Source organism: Salmo salar, chromosome 18 (assembly GCF_965601325.2).
Source record: "Salmo salar chromosome 18, fSalSal1, whole genome shotgun sequence".
In the NCBI taxonomy this organism is placed as follows: domain Eukaryota; kingdom Metazoa; phylum Chordata; class Actinopteri; order Salmoniformes; family Salmonidae; genus Salmo; species Salmo salar.
In genome coordinates this window covers 29,443,241-29,463,682 of record NC_138308.1, presented here as the reverse complement: position 1 = coordinate 29,463,682, position 20,442 = coordinate 29,443,241, and the positions used below count along the sequence as shown (strand labels likewise).

Below are 20,442 nucleotides of genomic sequence, written 5' to 3'. Positions count from 1 at the left end.
GGCGTGACAGTACCCCCCCACCCCCCCCCACATACGTGGTTGACTGGGGTGCCAGCGGTGGAAGTCGGCGATGAGGGCTGAGTCCAGGATGTCTTTAGCAGGGACCCAGCACCTCTCCTCCGGGCCATAACCCTCCCAGTCAACCAGGTACTGGAAACCCCTGCCCCATGGTCGAACCCTCAGGAGGCATCTCATCGTGTACGCTGGATGGCCATCAACGACACGGGGAGGAGGGGTGGGCCTGGAAATGGAAGACAAGGAACTGTGAGACACAGGCTTGATACGGGATACATGAAAGGTAGGGTGTATACAAAAGGTACGGGGCAACAGAAGACAAACAGCAGAGGGGCTAATGACCTTGGAGATGGGGAAAGGGCTGATAAACCGGGGGGACGGTTTGCGAGACTCCATACCTTCTGCTCGAGATGATACTGGGGAGCCGGGGTCTGATGGCGATCTGCTTGTCGTCGATACCTGGAGGTGGTCTTGAGGAGGGCCGACTGGGCAGAAGGTATGCCGACCTCCTCTTCCTGCTCAGGGAAGAGCGAGGGTTGATAGGCCCGTGGCAGAGCAGGGAAGGGTGTTGCGGACATATTCGACCCACACAAGCTGCTGGCTCCAAGTGGTTGGGTTGGTGGCGACCAGGCAGCACAGGGTGGTCTCGAGGTCCTGGTTGGCTCGCTCCGACTGGCCGTTGGAATGGGGGTGGAACCTGGAGGACAGGCAGGCCGACGACCAAGTGAAGGTGCAGAACACCTTCCAGAATTGGGACGAGAACTGAGGACCCCGGTCGGAGACCATTTCCACAGGCAGTCCATGGATCCGGAAGACATGCTGCACCGTCTCTTTGGCAGAGGGTAGTTTGGAGAGAGGAATGAAGTGGGCGTCTTTGGAGAACCGATCCACCATGGTCAGGATGGCGGTGTTGCCATCAGAGGGGGGAAGACCCGTGACAAAGTCCAGGGAGATGTGAGACCAGGGATGGTGGGGGACAGGCAGAGTTTGGAGGAGACCAGCCGGAGCTTGCCGAGGAGTGTTGTTCTGTGCATAAACTGTGCAAGCGGCGATGAATGAGGACACGTCTGGGACCATGGTAGATGAACGGATGTTCCGCCCGCTCCAGCCAGTGCCTCCATTCCTCCAATGCCATCTTCACCATGAGAAGCTCTCGATTCCCCACATCGTAGTTCCTTTCCGTGGCATTGAGGCGATGGGAGAAGAAGGTGCAGGGATGTAGCTTGAGGTCAAAGGCAGAACACTGGGATAGCACAGCCCCCACCTCGATGTCCGAAGCATCGGCCTCCACCACGAACTGACGAGATGGGTCCAGATGAACCAGGATGGGAGATGTGGTGAAGCGATGTTTGATGTCCCGGAACCCCCGGTCAGCAGCTGGGGACCACGTGAATGGAACCTTGGGCGAGGTGAGTGCTGACGGGGGAAGCCAGGGTGCTGCAACCCAGGATAAAGTGGCGATAGAAATTGGCGAACACCAGGAAACGTTGCAGCTGCACCCTGGACGTAGGCTGAGGCCAATCCATCACTGCTCTCACCTTCCCGGGATCCATCTGGACACTCCCAGCAGAGATGATGTAACCCAGAAAAACGATGGTGGAGCGATGGAACTCACACTTCTCCGCCTTCACAAACAGCTGATTCTCCAGAAGCTGTTGAAGGACCTGCCAGACGTGGAGCACGTGTTCTTGAGGGGAGCGGGAGAAGAGGAGGATGTCATCAATGTAGACGAAGACGAACCGGTTCAACATGTTGCAGAAAACATCATTCACCAGAGCCTGGAACACCGCAGGGGCGTTGATGAGGCCAAAGGGCATGACCAGATACTCGTAGTGGCTACTGGCCATGTTGAAGGCAACCTTCCACTCGTCCCCCTCTCGTATCCGCACCAGGTGGTAGGCGTTCCGTAGATCCAGCTTGGAAAACACAGTGGCCCTCTGGAGTGGCTTGAAGGCCGAGAAGATGAGTAGTAGCAGGTAACGGTTCTTAACCGTAATGTCATTGAGTCCCCGGTAGTCAATGCACGGGCGCAGGGTCTTGTCCTTTTTCTCCACGAAGACGAAGCCTACGCTGGCATGAGAGGAAGAGTGATGGATAAATCCGTGAGCTAGGGAGTACCCAATGTAGGTATCCATAGCCTTGGTCTCCGGTCCCAACAGAGTACAGACGTCCCCGGGGCGGCGTGGTGCTAGGGAGAAGGTCAATCCCGCAGTCATAGGGTCGGTGCGGCGAAAGCGACGTGGTCCGGCCTTGCTGAACACCTCCCGGAGGTCCTGGTACTCCGCGGGAATGAGGGAGAGGTCCGGGGCACCTTCCGAGCCCCCAGGAAGACGTCCCGGGGCATGTTGGGCTGACTTCAGGCATTGGGCGTGGCAGAACGGGCTTCAGCCCATAATGGCACCAGTAGACCAGTTAATGAGGGGATTGGGTCGTTGGAGCCAGGAGAATCCCAATACCACGGGAATCAGAGGGGACTTGATGAGCAGGAACTGGATAGCCTCGTTGTGGTTCCCTGACACCCGTAGGTGGAAGGGAGTGGTGTTGTGGATGGGAGTAGTGTTGTGGGTGACTTGTTGTGGGTGACTTGTGCATATTGAAGATATTGGATAACTGTCCACATATACTTTTCGTCAGCCAACAAGATGAGTAGGCCTAACGAACAGCAAAAGCACTAGCCTATGTCAATCTACTATCCTCCATAGTACAAATGTTGACCTATGCTATTCTGTGCGAGAAATAAATATTCCAAACATAGTCTGGGACATTTGTGGGATGTGATAGATCCCAAATAAATACAACCACTAGCATCAAAATAACTTTTTTACGCAATGTGGCTGACGCAACAGATCAGAACGTTTAGTTTAAAATGTTGATAAACTATTAGGCTATTTCTTCACATTATAAGAGTAGCATGCGCACATGGCTGTAGGCTATAAGTGTGAATGTTCCATTAGCGGGAAAACACCATTATCAAAAGCGACCGCAAGTGCAATTATGCATGTAATGCTTTTATTATAAAGGTGCATTTTTATGGTGAAAATTATCTTCCCCGAACTTGAAACTCACGCACTGCTTATGTATGCCAGTTAGGCTCTACACCCCTTGTAAATCGGATGAATGTGTTATTTGGCTACTTTAGTTGTGATATAAACTTTACCAAAACATATAGGCCTATGGGCTAGGCCACATGAGGTGTGCGACTATGATTAGAAAAAGTTGCAAAAAAATTGCAATGTTTCTTATCAATAATAGGCTAATATTGTCACCCATCAGACTATTCTTGATTTAATCTTGTATTTACTTAAATATACTGTACTAAATAATATATGTGTGAAATTTGTTTTGATTTACAATGGACCATTATCATGCACCTGTCTCGAAAATATACGTCGTCAATGCACTTAAATAGGGAATGGAGGACGCTTTTCCTGTGGTTCATTTTCATGCCAGCCAAGTAGGCTATACTCCTGTTGTAAAAATAAGCAATGTGCATAATATTAGGAAAGTTGATAAATAAATATAGTAGGCCTAGCCTATAGAAAGCTGATGGGATCCTCCTATTTTTAGTAAAGGCCATCACTCTGTTTTCTCGGCAATTGCATAGCCTATAGAAATATTGTGCAACATGAGCTCATGGGTTCTCATTAAGTGTTTTATTAGATTTTGGATTACATTTGCATTGATGTCAGAGTGATTAGAGGGACAATACAGGGCTGACTACCAAGCAGTTAGCAAGTTTGGTAGGCTACTAATGACCAGCAGCAGCTTGGAGAAGCCTAATTATCGTGACTAAACGGTCACGTGGAATTTGACTGCCTTCATGATAAACCTGATGATGGAGTTGGTGTCGTGCAAAGCCACGCAGTCTAGAACCAAAAAGAGTTCTTCGCGCTGTCCCCATAAGAGAGCCCTTTGAAGAAACCCCTTTTGGTTCCAGGTAGAACCCTTTTGGGTTCCATGTATAACCATTTCCACAGAGTTCTACCTGGAACCAAAAAGGGTTCTTCTATGGGGACAGCCACAGAACCGTTTTGGAACCCTTTTTTCTAAGAGTGTGCCCGTCAGAATGTCCAGGATCCAGTTGCAGAGGGTGGTGTCCAGACCCAGGACTCTGAGCTTGGAGGAAACAATAGTGTTGAATGCTGAACTGTAGTCAATGAACAGCATTCTCACATAGGTGTTCCTCTTGTCCAGATGTGTTACGGCCATGTGAATAGCGATGGAAATGGCATCTTCTTGTCTTTCCACAGATGTTGACACCACCAAAGACCCCTGTCAGAAGGTGAAGTGTAGCCGAAACAAGGTGTGTATCGCCCAGGGATACCAGAGGGCTGTGTGTGTCAACCGCAAGAAGCTCGAGCACAGGTGAGTGTGTGTAGATTGGTCTCACACCCCATTCAATGGTAATTCTAAGGTTGCTAAGGTTAGTGAATTAAATTCTTCTTCTACGGTTAGCTCCCTAACAGTAAAGTGTGTTTTCTTAATTAATCTCTCCCTCATTACAGCTTGATGTTTAATGATACTGCTGTGTTGCAGACTACAGGAGGCTGCTGAGGGGAGGACGGCTCATAATATTGGCTGGAACGGAGTGACGCTCCAGCCATTACCACGAGCCTGTCCTCCCCAATTAAGGAGCCACCAACCTCCTGTGCTGCAGACAGATGATTAAACACATCTAGGTGTACTGTACTGGTACTGTACGTCGTTAGCTCTATAAATACCCTGTGGTTGTTGTGATAGGATCCTGTGGATGGATCCTTAGGATATGTCTGTGGATGTGTTAACAGGTAGAAAACCTCCATCAAACTACATTATCACAACACAAGCTTTCACAAAATAAAATATAAATATATAGATTTATTCTGAGGTGAAATTCGAAGCCGAACTGATGTATGCAACACAGTACACTGAACAAAAATATAAATGCAACATGTAAAGTGTTGGTCTCATGTTTCATGAGCTGAAATAAAAGATCCCAGAAATGTTCTCAAATTTTGTGCAGAACTTTGTTTACATCCCTGTTAGTGAGCATTTCTCCTTTACCAAGATAATCCATCCACCTGACAGGTGTGGCATATCAAGAAGCGGATTAAACAGGCATGATCATTACACTGGTGCACCTTGTGCTGGGGACAATAAAAGGCCACTCTAAAATGTGCAGTTTTGACACACAACACAATGCCACAGATGTCTCAAGTTTTGAGGGAGAGTGCAATTGGCATGCTGACTGCAGGAATGTCCACCAGAGCTGTTGCCAGAGAATTTAATGTTAATTGCTCTACCATAAACTGCCTCAGCTTATGGTAGAGCAATTAACATTCAATTCTCTGGCAACAGCTCTGGTGGACATTCCTGCAGTCAGCATGCCAATTCGTCGTTTTAGAGAATTTGGCACTTTGTCCAACCGGCCTCACAACCACAGACCATGTGTAACCACGCCAGCCCACGACTTCTATATCCGGCTTCTTCACCTACGGGATCGTCTGATACCAGCGACCCAGACAGCTGGTGAAATTTAGGAGTATTTCTGTCTGTAATAAATCCCTTTTGTGGGGAAAACTCATTCTGATTGGCTGGGCCTATCTCCCCAGTGGGTGTTACTACTAGATCACAGACTCTGAACCTGTACCATCTACTGCTTACCTGATCCAGAGGTAGCCCCTGCTGTGTTACTGCACTCCCAGGCCCACCCACTTGGGAGCCAGGCCCACCCACGGATAACCCTGCCCAGTCATATGAAATCCACAGATTAGGGCATAATTTATTTATTTAAATTGACTGATTTCCTTATATGAACTGTAACTCAGTAAAATTGTTGAAATTGTTGTGTTGCATTCATATTTTTGTTCAGTATACATTACTGCTGCCACCAAGCCATTGGAAGCATTATAGAACCTCTTTGTCCTCTGTGTCTTAAGTAAAGCAGCCTGCTCAAATACTGTGTGTGTGTGTGTGTGGTGCGCGTGTGTGTGTGGTGTGTGCACGTGGTGCATGTGTGTGTGTGTGTGCACGCACGCTCTGTAGACTGAAGCAGCCTGCCCTGAGGTCTCCTGAAGGAGGATGTCAGCCCTGTCCCATCTCCTCCTCTGGTCCTGTGTGTGGCTCTGACGGACACAACTACGCCTCCCAGGTACAGCAACACACACACACACACACACAAAGTGACAAGTCACAATTTTCTTATATTTATCTCAAATGAGCCTTTATATGAATCGAACTTAGTCATTTAATTTCCCTTTTCAACACATCATTCTCAACAAGGTCAGAGAAGATAAAGCATAAATCAATAGAAACACATGGGAGAGATGCGTCACCACAACTCTCTGGTCCTCTGAGGCTATTTATCACAGCCCTTTGTCTTTATGTTGTCTATATATATGGAGGCCGTCCACACTGTTAACCTCTAACTATATCTGTATATCTCTGGAGGCCGTCCACACTGTTAACCTCTAACTATATCTGTAGATCTCTGGAGGCCGTCCACACTGTTAACCTCTAACTATATCTGTAGATCTCTGGAGGCCGTCCACACTGTTACCCTCTAACTATATCTGTATATCTCTGGAGACCGTCCACACCGTTAACCCTCTAACTGATATCTGTATATCTCTGGAGCCGTCCACACCGTTAACCTCTAACTGTATCTGTATATCTCTGGAGGCCGTCCACACTGTTAACCTCTTACTGTATCTGTATATCTCTGGAGGCCGTCCACACTGTTAACCTCTAACTGTATCTGTATATCTCTGGAGCCCGTCCACACTGTTAACCTCTTACTGTATCTGTATATCTCTGGAGGCCGTCCACACTGTTAACCTCTTACTGTATCTGTATATCTCTGGAGGCCGTCCACACTGTTACCCTCTAACTATATCTGTAGATCTCTGGAGGCCGTCCACACTGTTAACCTCTTACTGTATCTGTATATCTCTGGAGGCCGTCCACACTGTTAACCTCTTACTGTATCTGTATATCTCTGGAGGCCGTCCACACTGTTACCCTCTAACTGTATCTGTATATCTCTGGAGGCCGTCCACACTGTTAACCTCTTACTGTATCTGTATATCTCTGGAGGCCGTCCACACTGTTAACCTCTAACTATATCTGTAGATCTCTGGAGGCCGTCCACACTGTTACCCCTCTAACTATATCTGTATATCTCTGGAGGCCGTCCACACTGTTAACCTCTTACTGTATCTGTATATCTCTGGAGGCCGTCCACACTGTTAACCTCTTACTGTATCTGTATATCTCTGGAGGCCGTCCACACTGTTAACCTCTTACTGTATCTGTATATCTCTGGAGGCCGTCCACACCGTTACCCTCTAACTATATCTGTATATCTCTGGAGACCGTCCACACCGTTAACCTCTTACTGTATCTGTATATCTCTGGAGGCCGTCCACACGGTTACCCTCTAACTGTATCTGTATATCTCTGGAGGCCGTCCACACTGTTACCCTCTAACTATATCTGTATATCTCTGGAGGCCGTCCACACGGTTACCCTCTAACTGTATCTGTATATCTCTGGAGGCCGTCCACACTGTTACCCTCTAACTGTATCTGTATATCTCTGGAGGCCGTCCACACTGTTACCCTCTAACTGTATCTGTATATCTCTGGAGGCCGTCCACACTGTTAACCTCTAACTGTATCTGTATATCTCTGGAGGCCGTCCACACTGTTACCCTCTAACTATATCTGTATATCTCTGGAGACCGTCCACACCGTTAACCTCTTACTGTATCTGTATATCTCTGGAGGCCGTCCACACTGTTACCCTCTAACTGTATCTGTATATCTCTGGAGGCCGTCCACACGGTTACCCTCTAACTGTATCTGTATATCTCTGGAGGCCGTCCACACTGTTACCCTCTAACTGTATCTGTATATCTCTGGAGGCCGTCCACACTGTTACCCTCTAACTGTATCTGTATATCTCTGGAGGCCGTCCACACTGTTACCCTCTAACTATATCTGTATATCTCTGGAGGCCGTCCACACTGTTAACCTCTTACTGTATCTGTATATCTCTGGAGGCCGTCCACACTGTTACCCTCTAACTATATCTGTATATCTCTGGAGGCCGTCCACACTGTTAACCTCTTACTGTATCTGTATATCTCTGGAGGCCGTCCACACTGTTACTTACCCTCTAACTATATCTGTATATCTCTGGAGGCCGTCCACACTGTTAACCTCTTACTGTATCTGTATATCTCTGGAGGCCGTCCACACTGTTAACCTCTTACAGTATCTGAAGCATTATGTACAAGCTTTAGATCCAAGAGACACAACAACATTACAGCCGTGTTGTAATTCACTGATAATAAACACAAAACACAGAGATACATAGCCTGATAAGAGGTGTGTGTGTGTGTGTGTGCGTTGCAGTGTAAACTGGAGCAGCAGGCGTGCCTCACAAGGAAGGAGTTGACTATGAAGTGTTCAGGTCTTTGTCCCTGTCCAACCGCGGCCCCAACCACAGAGACAGAGGTCAAGCATGGTGAGCACACACACCACACACACACACACACACACACACACACACACACACACCCCCCCCCTGCAATGCTATACAATAACTTTCTCCCTCTATCCCTCTCGCTCTTCCTCTCCCTCTATCCCTCTCTCTCTCTCTCTCTCTCTCTCTCTCGCTCCCTCTCTCCCCCATAGAGAGTTGTACAGGGCAGGATCTGTCTGATCTGGGGGACAGGCTGAGGGACTGGTTCCAGCTGCTGCAGGGCAACGCCAAGCTGAACAACAACAGCAAGACTGGAGCCAGTAACACAGCAGGGGCTACCTCTGGATCAGGTAAGAGGTAGATGGTACAGGTTCAGAGTCTGTGATCTACCAGCAACACTCCCAGCTGAGACAGGTATACTCCTCTCCCCACTGCAGGTCGTGGTTCAAACTACGCTCCAACCCTTTAATCTGGTTATCCCACCTTCTCTGTCATTTCAGAACTGTCTCAATAAAGTTAAGAGACAGTACAGTAGAGTTAGTATAGGGCCAGCACTGCGTCAGGTAAGAGTGAACTAGGGCCAGCACTGCATCAGGTAAGAGTTCATTAAGGGCAGCACTGACTTGCCTAGTTAAATAAAGGTTAAATAAAAATAACATAAACAATACAAAATCAAGTAATAGTTAAATAGGACCAGCACTGCATCAAGTAAGAGTGAAATAGGACCAGCACTGCATCAGGGAAGAGTTAACTAGGGCCAGCACTGCATCGGGGAAGAGTTAAATAGGACCAGCACTGCATCAGGGAAGAGTTAACTAGGGCCAGCACTGCATCGGGGAAGAGTTAAATAGGGCCAGCACTGCATCAGGGAAGAGTTAACTAGGGCCTGCACTGCATCAGGGAAGAGTTAACTAGGGCCAGCACTGCATCAGGGAAGAGTTAACTAGGGCCTGCACTGCATCAGGGAAGAGTTAACTAGGGCCTGCACTGCATCAGGGAAGAGTTAACTAGGGCCTGCACTGCATCAGGGAAGAGTTAACTAGGGCCTGCACTGCATCAGGGAAGAGTTAACTAGGGCCTGCACTGCATCAGGGAAGAGTTAACTAGGGCCTGCACTGCATCAGGGAAGAGTTAACTAGGGCCAGCACTGCATCAGGGAAGAGTTAACTAGGGCCTGCACTGCATCAGGGAAGAGTTAACTAGGGCCTGCACTGCATCAGGGAAGAGTTAACTAGGGCCTGCACTGCATCAGGGAAGAGTTAACTAGGGCCAGCACTGCATCAGGGAAGAGTTAACTAGGGCCTGCACTGCATCAGGGAAGAGTTAACTAGGGCCTGCACTGCATCAGGGAAGAGTTAAATAGGACCAGCACTGCATCAGGGAAGAGTTAACTAGGGCCTGCACTGCATCAGGGAAGAGTTAAATAGGACCAGCACTGCATCAGGGAAGAGTTAACTAGGGCCTGCACTGCATCAGGGAAGAGTTAACTAGGGCCTGCACTGCATCAGGGAAGAGTTAAATAGGACCAGCACTGCATCAGGGAAGAGTTAACTAGGGCCAGCACTGCATCAGGGAAGAGTTAACTAGGGCCTGCACTGCATCAGGGAAGAGTTAACTAGGGCCTGCACTGCATCAGGGAAGAGTTAACTAGGGCCTGCACTGCATCAGGGAAGAGTTAACTAGGGCCTGCACTGCATCAGGGAAGAGTTAACTAGGGCCTGCACTGCATCAGGGAAGAGTTAACTAGGGCCAGCACTGCATCAGGGAAGAGTTAACTAGGGCCTGCACTGCATCAGGGAAGAGTTAACTAGGGCCTGCACTGCATCAGGGAAGAGTTAACTAGGACCAGCACTGCATCAGGGAAGAGTTAACTAGGGCCTGCACTGCATCAGGGAAGAGTTAACTAGGGCCTGCACTGCATCAGGGAAGAGTTAACTAGGGCCTGCACTGCATCAGGGAAGAGTTAACTAGGGCCTGCACTGCATCAGGGAAGAGTTAACTAGGGCCAGCACTGCATCAGGGAAGAGTTAACTAGGGCCAGCACTGCATCAGGGAAGAGTTAACTAGGGCCTGCACTGCATCAGGGAAGAGTTAACTAGGGCCTGCACTGCATCAGGGAAGAGTTAACTAGGGCCTGCACTGCATCAGGGAAGAGTTAACTAGGGCCTGCACTGCATCAGGGAAGAGTTAACTAGGGCCAGCATCATATCAGATGCAACATTGTGGATATTCTCATTTATTTTCCTAATGATATTTGGAGTTACTATAATCCTGACCTCTACCACTGTTATGAATATTTGATCTGTCTGTTTGGGTTATTCCTCATTCCTCCTCTCCCCTTTTCACTGTGGGTGTGTGTGTGCTTGCATGTGCGTGTGTATCTCAACGTGTGTGTATGTCTGAACATGTGTGTGTTTGCCAGCTTGTGCGTGTGTCTCTATGTGTGTATCATATATCCCTCTCTGTCTGTAGTCCTGGACAGGAGCGTAGTGGCCAGCTGTAAGGACTCTGTAGGCTGGATGTTCTCTAAGCTGGACACCAACAGTGATCTGTATCTGGACCAGGCCGAGCTGGCAGCCATTAACCTGGACAAGTATGAGGTCTGCATCCAGCCCTTCTTCAACTCATGTGACTCCTACAGGGACGGGAAGGTGTCTACGGCTGAGTGGTGCCTCTGCTTCTGGAGAAAGAGTGAGTATACTTTGGGGAAAGGTGTGCTTGTGTGTCCGTTGATGTGTCTCTCCTATCTCCCCTCTCTCTCTTCTCTCCTCTCTCTTCTCCTCTCTCTCCTCCCCTCTCTCTTCTCTTCTCCCCTCTCTCTTCTCTTCTCCTCTCTCTTCTCCTCTCTCCCCTCTCTTCTCCCCTCTCTTCTCCCCTCTCTCCTCCCCTCTCTCTTCTCTTCTCCCCTCTCTTCTCCCCTCTCTCTTCTCTTCTCCCCTCTCTCCTCCCCTCTCTCTTCTCTTCTCCCCTCTCTCCTCCCCTCTCTCTTCTCTTCTCCCCTCTCTTCTCCCCTCTCTCTTCTCTTCTCTCTCTTCTCCTCTCTCTCCTCTCTTCTCCCCTCTCTCCTCCCCTCTCTCTTCTCTTCTCCCCTCTCTTCTCCCCTCTCTCTTCTCTTCTCCCCTCTCTTCTCCCCTCTCTCCTCCCCTCTCTCTTCTCTTCTCCCCTCTCTTCTCCCCTCTCTCTTCTCTTCTCCCCTCTCTCCTCCCCTCTCTCTTCTCTTCTCCCCTCTCTTCTCCCCTCTCTCTTCTCTTCTCCCCTCTCTTCTCCCCTCTCTCTTCTCTTCTCCCCTCTCTTCTCCCCTCTCTCTTCTCTTCTCCCCTCTCTCCTCCCCTCTCTCTTCTCTCCTCCCCTCTCTCTTCTCTTCTCCCCTCTCTCTTCTCCTCTCTCTCCTCCCCTCTCTCTTCTCTTCTCCCCTCTTCTCCCCTCTCTCTTCTCTTCTCCTCTCTCTTCTCCTCTCTCTTCTCCTCTCTTCTCCCCTCTCTTCTCCCCTCTCTTCTCCCCTCTCTTCTCCCCTCTCTTCTCCCCTCTCTCCTTCCCTCTCTCTTCTCTTCTTCCCTCTCTCCTCCCCTCTCTCTTCTCTTCTCCCCTCTCTCTTCTCTTCTCCCCTCTCTCCTCTTCTCCCCTCTCTCCTCCCCTCTCTCTTCTCTCCTCCCCTCTCTCTTCTCTCCTCCCCTCTCTCTTCTCTTCTCCCCTCTCTCTTCTCCTCTCTCTCCTCCCCTCTCTCTTCTCTTCTCCCCTCTCTTCTCCCCTCTCTCTTCTCTTCTCCTCTCTCTTCTCCCCTCTCTTCTCCCCTCTCTCTTCTCTTCTCCTCTCTCTTCTCCCCTCTCTTCTCCCCTCTCTTCTCCCCTCTCTTCTCCCCTCTCTTCTCCCCTCTCTCTTCTCTTCTCCCCTCTCTCCTCCCCTCTCTCTTCTCTTCTCCCCTCTCTCCTCCCCTCTCTCTTCTCTTCTCCCCTCTCTCCGCTCTCCTCTCTCTTCTCCCCTCTTTCCTCCCCTCTCTCTTCTCTTCTCCCCTCTCTTCTCCCCTCTCTCCGCTCTCCTCTCTCTTCTCCTCTCCTCTCTTCTCCCCTCTCTCTTCTCTCCTCTCTTCTCCCCTCTCTCCTCTTCTCTCCTCTCTCTTCTCCCGCTCTCGTCTCTCTTCTCCCCTCTCTCCTCTCTTCTCCCCTCTCTCCTCTCTTCTCCCCTCTCTCCTCTCTTCTCCCCTCTCTCCTCTCTTCTCCCCTCTCTCCTCTCTTCTCCTCTCTCTCCTCTCCCCTCTCTCCTCACTTCTCCCCTCTCTCTCTTCTCCCCTCTCTCCTCTCTTCTCCCCTCTCTCTCTTCTCTCCTCTCTCTTCTCTCCTCTCTCTTCTCCCCTCTCTCCGCTCTCCTCCCCTCTCTCCTCTCTTCTCCCCTCCTCTCTCCGCTCCCCTCTCGCTTCTCCTATCTCTCTTCTCCCCCCTCTCTCTTCTCCCCTCTCCTCTCTCTTCTCCCCTCTCTTCTCCCCTCTCCTCTCTCTTCTCCCCTCTCTTCTCCCCTCTCTTCTCCTCTCTCTTCTCCTCTCTATCCCCTCTCGCCCCTCTCGCAGCCAATCACTGTATGTCTTCCCACTAGTTGTTTTTAGTTGCCCAGTGGTGGGGAAATGGCCACAGTGGTGCAGTAACATCACTGTAGCTTGTTGCCAGGATGGTCCTCCCACAGCTCTCACAGATTGTGTTTGTCAGCCAAGCAGCCGGCCAGAAACTAGACAAGACCTGTGTTTACCACTGGACCCATGGCTGGAGCCACTGCATGCGTCCCAAATGGCACCATATGCCCTATATAGTGCACTACTTTTGGCCAGAGCCCATGAAAGTAGTGTACTATATAGTGGATAGGGAGCCATTTTGGGTACAGTTTCAGTCTCTAATCCAAATCCACTCCATAGTCTACAGACGGAAGAATCTGACCTGAGAAACACAGTGGCATATAAAGTGGCATATAAATCGTGTATCATTACAATGGGAGATTTGTGTGAATGTTCGACAGATTTTCTACGCCTATCTGAATTTTCTACGATTTGGCCAATTTTGTGTGTGTGTGTCTGTGTGTATTGAAGTGATGTACTGAAGCGTTGGTGTGTTTCCCCCTCAGAGCCCCCCTGCCTGGCTGAGCTGGAGAGGATCCAAGTACAGGAGGGAGGCAAGAACAAACTGGGTATTTATTATGTGCTACATGTTCCTGCATGATTGACATTTCCCAGACGTGCATGTGGGCTTTGAGTGAGCATACCCCTTACGGAATTTCACGTGATGGCAGGTAACCTAGCGGTTAAGAGCGTTGGGCCAATAACTGAAAGGTTGTTGGTTTGAATCCCCGAGCTCACTAGGTGAAAAATCTGATGTGCTCTTAAGCAAGGCACTTAACCCTAATTGTTCTGAATAAGTGTGTCTGCTAAAATGTTAATTTAATGTGATAACGTGAAATCACGTGGTTTGAATATGCCCCAATACAACATTATTTACATTAACCCTTTACACTCATGGAAATTGTCCTATATGGATAGGGATACATTTAAATGCTTCTTACAGAAGAAATATGAAAAGCACATGCATAACCATGGTAGTGATTAAAAGGTAACAGTTTGGAGATGATGGGGAAATGTTTAGACCAAAGCTGAGTGCACAACAGTTCACCTGACACTGGATCCAATCATTACACTGTTGATTTTCGACGCTTTTGTCGATAACAAAATCAGAAAATACTCTGGGATAAATTCAGTAACATGATAAGACAAAAACATGGAACAGGAGCACGATAAGACAAAAAAAATGACAAGGGTGTGAGTGAGAGGACTAACTGGTGTCTCCAAGGGGCCACACATCTCTCCAAAGTGTACACAGTTCCTAAGTCATTTCAATGCACTTTTATGACAGTCTTCAACTATAAGGTGCTTTTTTTGAGCTCTCTTAGCTGTGCCGTTGAGGAACTAGAGCAAGCACACTTGTAGTTGTTTTATTTGGAACACAGCCCTGCCTCCCCACCATCACAGAATTACTGTTGTTTACGCAATCCAAATAACAGTCCAATATAAATCACAATCTGGGTCAGGTGGGCATGATTTGAAGGCTTGTTCTATTGCTTTCACTAGGCAATTCAGAGAAACGGATTGTAATTTTGGTGCCCATAGAATGGAGTCATGAGAGCATTCAGATGCGTGGTCTGTGGAAAATGTTCTATACAACAGACAAACAGGCTCATTCTGTTGAGAACAACCCAGGGTATGACGCTATGTCATCTTGTAGCTGTACATCAAACATAGTGATCATGAACGTTGACACTGTATATCACATGAGTTTTATGATATGGAATGTGAAGTACACATTTGGACTCACGGGTGTTTGGCTTACTTGTATGACATCAAAGCTGTCTTCATTATAATCTTTAACATCTCATCTTTCAAAATCCATCAAGTCATCTTAATTTGCAGCATTTCCCTAACTCAATTTTTCTGGCAAAAGTTGTCCAATTACCGGAAAGGATGGAGGGCACTTCTTGTTGCATGGTGCTCAAGTTCAGAACATCTGTCAGTCAAAACCCATACAGAGCTGTGAAGCGGAGACCCTGAGCTCTGACATCATGTATAGCATGTTACTGTACAGCTACTACGTTCCAATTTAGGAGATTATTAGTGCCCAAATCTTCCATTTTCAACCCGTATACAGGTACGAGTGTAAAGGGTTAACACATTTTTCACCTTATTCTGCATTTACTTAGATATAGACGTCCTATGACATTCTATCCCAATTTCATCCCTTTTCTGTTCCTCAGTAGGATGCTGATAAAATAGTGGTGCATATCTTATATTATAATAGCCTACAGATAGATGGTGTCAGGGCTTAAGTCTCCGTAACCTTGTAAAGGAACTAGTCCAGATTCATAGCACGTGTGTCCTTGTTCTCTAGTTATTAGCCAGCTCCTTGGTGCAGCAGCAGCCCCTTGGTGGTGCAGCCCCCCCCCCCCCCCTCCTTGGTGGTGCAGGTGCAGCCCCCCCCCCCCCTCCTTGGTGGTGCAGCAGCAGCCCCCCTTGGTGCAGCAGCAGTATGCTGACCATAGAATATTCTAATTACATTGCCATTCTATTTCTATGGTGCTGTCTACACAGTTATTCCCCTCTATCCTATACCTTCTCAATGAATGGATTTTGTATTCATGGCTTATGACATTTGAAATTGTCTGCAGAAAACAAATGCTGCATACATACAGTATCATTTAAGCTACACTACACTTACACTGACCGTGATTAAGTATGATGGTTGGCCAGAACGTATGGCTTACTGGCTTATGTAATATCAATTATGTATATATGATAACCTAAACACATCATCAATTCAAATGCTTTATAAATATGGATCTCTTGATTGAACAGAATGAATGAAGCAAAACCACAATTCACAAATAGCCTGGTTCTCCAACAAAATTATACAAAATAATAAGCACCAAAGGCAACTAACAACAAAAAAAGGGCCTGAATTAACAATGCGGTAAGAACCTGGGCAGTGCCATGGTGAGGTGTGCCAGTTTAGACGTACTCTCTGTTCTCATAAATGTGGCATAGCAGACATTTTCCAGTGTTGTTGAAGGTGGCGATGCCTCTCAGATACTCCTAAAGTGGTTTATTCTGGTAGTCCTCCACGAGTCGCTTCAACTCCTGCTGGTGGCTGCGCACGCGGGGCAACTTCCGTGGCTATAGCACACCAGCGAGTTCCTGCTCCCTCTGTAGCGACGTCCTATGTTGTTGTAGTTGCAAGGCGTCGAGGAACTGGCAAATTGTGGTTTGTGTCACTGTGGTATCGGGGTGAGACGCCCCACAAACGACTGACACCATCCCTTTGTGACGTTATTGGTCTTCCCCATGTCCTTCAGGACAGTATCGTAGTAGTTCCACATTTCTGTAATCAAAAGATAGAAACATGTTAGACACCCATTTGCTGTTGTCATCAACCTTGTTTCAATATTCCAGTGCTCTTCTTCGGCTTCTTTGACCCTTTCCCAACGGGTGCCCAATCCTTGTGTCTTCAAAGTCAGCCACAAATGTGGACAACACTGGGTCCTGAAAGACCAGAGTTTCCTCCATCTCCTTGAAACATCTCATCACATCAGCGGACGGGACAAATGCGAGCGTGTGGAGCATCTTGAGGGCAAAGTCGGGGTCGCTGCGGTACTTTGATGCCACTTCAGGACAGCGGGACAGTTGCCGTCTGAAGTGTGGTCCCAGATGGATGAAGCAACCCCGGTTGCGGACCTCCGGAACACCTTCTTGAAGGCCTTCACAGGAGCTGCTGGCTCGAAGTCAGTCATGACGGATTCTGGCTTCAGATCCGGGTTCAATTTCTTCAGTGCCTGGAACGCACAACTGTATGTCCACACAAAAAAAGAAAATAGTAGGCTGTTAGATAGCTTTTTTTTTTAAATGAACTTAATTTATGCTTTTGAATGCATCACTCACTAAAATTACCCATTTCCACATTCTCCAAAAATGCTAGCCAGATTCGTATTCTTATTCTGGACCTTCCTAAATAACTAGCTAACACAAATTGTAAAAACCGTTGGGAGGAAATATCCACAGCTTAGGGAAGTCAAAAATAAGCTAAACTTCTAAAGAACGAACTATCCCTTTAAAACAACATTAATATGCTAGTAAAATGATTATCCCTAGGCCTACCTCAGACTTGTCAGGCAGCATACAAGCTGCTACAAGCACAGCCTCCTGTCGCATATCCCATGAATATGTGAGCATCCCGTGGATGGTGTACACCTGATGGAATGGAGGTAGGACCTTCTTGAATGTTCCATTGGCAAACCAGTGCTCACAGTCACACAGGAATTCCAAGTTGTCTTTGGTTGTGAAGATACAAATCCTGTCTGGGTCTGGCCCACTGTCATGCTGAAGAAACAGCTCTCCACGATGCGTAGTATGGTAGATCTCAGGTATGACCAGGTTGGAGAGGGTTGCCGGGCCCCGTTGTGCTCCTCATCTGAGGGATGACTGGATCCACTTCAGGAGTGACAGGATTGGGGAGAGTTGCAGGTCCAACTTGGTCACCACCAGCTGCCGTGCCATGGTTCCCAGGGACTGTAGCCGGAACCTGCGTCTGCTTGTCTTTGTTCTTTTGCTTGTGCCTCTGTATACTGATTGTTAAGTTATATTCTGAGGGCAAATAATGCCTGACAGCACCTGACATGGCCGAAGTAGCAGACTCCAAAATGTGCAGTGTGCTTTCCATGGTCTCCAAACTCCTCTTCTTCATGTTGTTCAGTACATGTCGGACTGCTATCTGCTTTCCGTCCGGGATGTGGTTGTGGTCTCCCAACAACCCCATCAGCGAGGGTGAGGCAACCTCGGCACGAATACGAATTGTACTCTGTACATTTCCAGAAAGATTTGTTAGCCATATCTCGTTCTTTTCTGTAAGCGTAGCCCCCGTGCACCAGGATTCTGTTTCCGAGCACAGAGGACAAACTTGGGTTCCATTGTAGCTCCTTCTTGGGGACCTCCTCAGAAAGGAATGACTGCTGAGGAAAAGGGTGCTCTATTTGTACAAAATCTTGGGGTTATTAGCATTCCAGTGATTTGCAGGTCTATTGTTGGACTATTAAGATCCAAAACTGCACTTCCTTTCTACAATCATGTAACAATTAGCTTTTCTCCCTATCTTCTAATACAAACCACTAAATGTTTTCTTAAATTAATCAAACCATAGGATAATTAAGTCTATAATACAAACACTAATTATTTTAAAATAACAGGGTAGGCTATGATAATTTAACATCACATACACCAAAATGCAAACAACAACCTGTACCCCCGCTCATTGACTCAGTACTGATACCCCCTGTATATAGCCTCGTTATTGTTATTTTATTGTGTTACTTTAGTTTATTTAGTAAATATTTTCTTAACTCTATTTGTTGAACTGCATTGTTGGTTAAGGGCTTGTAAGTAAACAATTCACGGTAAGGTCTACACCTGTTGTATTCGGCAAATGTGACAAATAACATTTTATTTGATATATGTATTCTATCTAAAAACGTATGTGTGCCTCCATATGTAAAATCCTCTTTGTGTGTGTCAGGCTTGTTTATCCCTAGCTGTAATGAGGATGGATACTACAGGAAGCTGCAATGTGATCAGGCCAGGGGAGAATGCTGGTGTGTCGACCAACAGGGAGGGGAACTAGCCAGCTCCAGAATCCATGGCAACCCCGACTGTGGTAAGAGACAATCAGGGTTCAATTGCTGAAACCCCCTGGGACACACTCAGTATAGAACCCAACTCACATACTTAGTAGGCTACAGACCACCACACACAATCAGTATTGATACTCATACACAGTCTGTACTCCAACGCATACATAGTTTTTTTTTTTTTACATTTGAGTAATTTAGCAGACACTCTTATCCAGAATGACTTACAGTAATTCGCAGTGTTGTGTTCGAGATCACCTAAAGCGAGACCGATTCAAGACCAAGAACGGAGCAAATCGAGTCCGAATCAAGACCAAGACTGGGAGGGGGGACAAGGGGTCCGAAACCGAATCAAGACCGAGACCAGAAAAATGCGAGTCCAATTCAAGACCATGATTGTCATTTTGTAAAATCGCCACCTTAATAAGAGTTCAAAATGTCCAGTATTTCTGTCTTCATATTTCAGAACAACATATGGATTATTTAGACATTTCAGAATGGTGAAAAAAATGCATGCTGAGTGCAAATAGAGCCACTCTGCAAATTATTACTAACCCAAACACAGTGGGGAACTATGAGGGCCATCTATGCCTTCAGAGAAAGCTAAGGATTTATAAAAGAATAATAATAACAATGATCATTTTTATGACATTATTTTCAATTATGTTCTGATTTAATCCCTTGTTTTTGTTGGAAAGGGTTAAAACTGAAAAGAAAAAAAGATCCAATCAGGATTTTTCTTTGGTCTTCTCTGGGGAGATAAATCTAGCTAGCTAAGTCAGCCATTGGTTAGGCCATCAGATAGAAGGCATCTGCCATTCAACTGTTTAAGAACAACATTTTGGAGTGACAGTGGAATCAACCAATCACATTTAGACTTGTAATGGGTGGGACCGTTTTTACAAAAAACATATGGAAACTTCTGCCTTCTCAAAAGCCAACAGGTCGCAGTAGTTCTCCCACGGTCTATCTAGCTATCTTTTGTTGTAGGCTAGTTTACAGCGTCTGCAGCAGATGTTATTGAAGAGGATGTCGTTGCTAATTTGTTAGCTTCTCCCTTTTCAAGAATAACTTTCAACAAGAAGTTAACCTTTTACTGCAGTGGGTTAAATCAGGCTCACAGTGTGGTTCTTGGTGGTCTTAACCAAATCTACTTTGAAACTAAAGTATCCACAGTGAGGTTCTTGGTGGTCTTAACCAAATCTACTTTGAAACTAAAGTATCCACAGTGAGGTTCTTGGTGGTCTTAACCAAATCTACTTTGAAACTAAAGTATCCACCTCACACACATAGTTATGGACTTAAAACAATAAGACACCTGTACCATGTCAGATATAGAGTAGAAATGTATTCCATTTTTAGTTTGAATCCCAATATTACACTTTATATACATCACAGAAGACTGAAATATAACAAAACTGTTTGACATAGAAACACCGGATTTTCATCTGTTTAAAATATATATTTATTAATTATGAAATAACATTCCACCCATGAGGCCAAAGAGGGCACTTTTGTTAATTGACTGCAGGAAAGGGTTGTTTCAAATTACCATCTGGTGAGTGGAACTGTGTTTTTTGTAAAAATAATGTATACTTTTTTGTTTTCGCTCAATCTGATTGGGTGGGCCTGGAAGGGCCTGGCTCCCCGGTGGGTGGGCCTGTGTCCACCCAGGCCCACTCATCCATACGCCCCTGATGCAAACAGCTCATGATGGCTTAATTGCACATCACAAATAGCCTACTAACCAAGACTTCGGAC

General features: G+C 47.0%; 1 protein-coding gene across 1 annotated transcript in view; it reads left to right on the top strand.

Moving 5' to 3' along the window:
• Window positions 1–20,442, top strand: part of LOC106577213 (testican-2) — a 73,647-nt gene that overhangs the window by 51,881 nt on the left and 1,324 nt on the right. Inside the window, exons 3-9 of the mRNA XM_014155118.3 lie at window positions 4,266–4,380; window positions 6,040–6,145; window positions 8,412–8,523; window positions 8,694–8,831; window positions 10,954–11,172; window positions 13,588–13,650; window positions 18,570–18,707. Of these exons, the coding sequence (XP_014010593.3) occupies window positions 4,266–4,380; window positions 6,040–6,145; window positions 8,412–8,523; window positions 8,694–8,831; window positions 10,954–11,172; window positions 13,588–13,650; window positions 18,570–18,707 (891 nt within the window). The remainder of the gene's footprint in view (window positions 1–4,265; window positions 4,381–6,039; window positions 6,146–8,411; window positions 8,524–8,693; window positions 8,832–10,953; window positions 11,173–13,587; window positions 13,651–18,569; window positions 18,708–20,442) is intronic.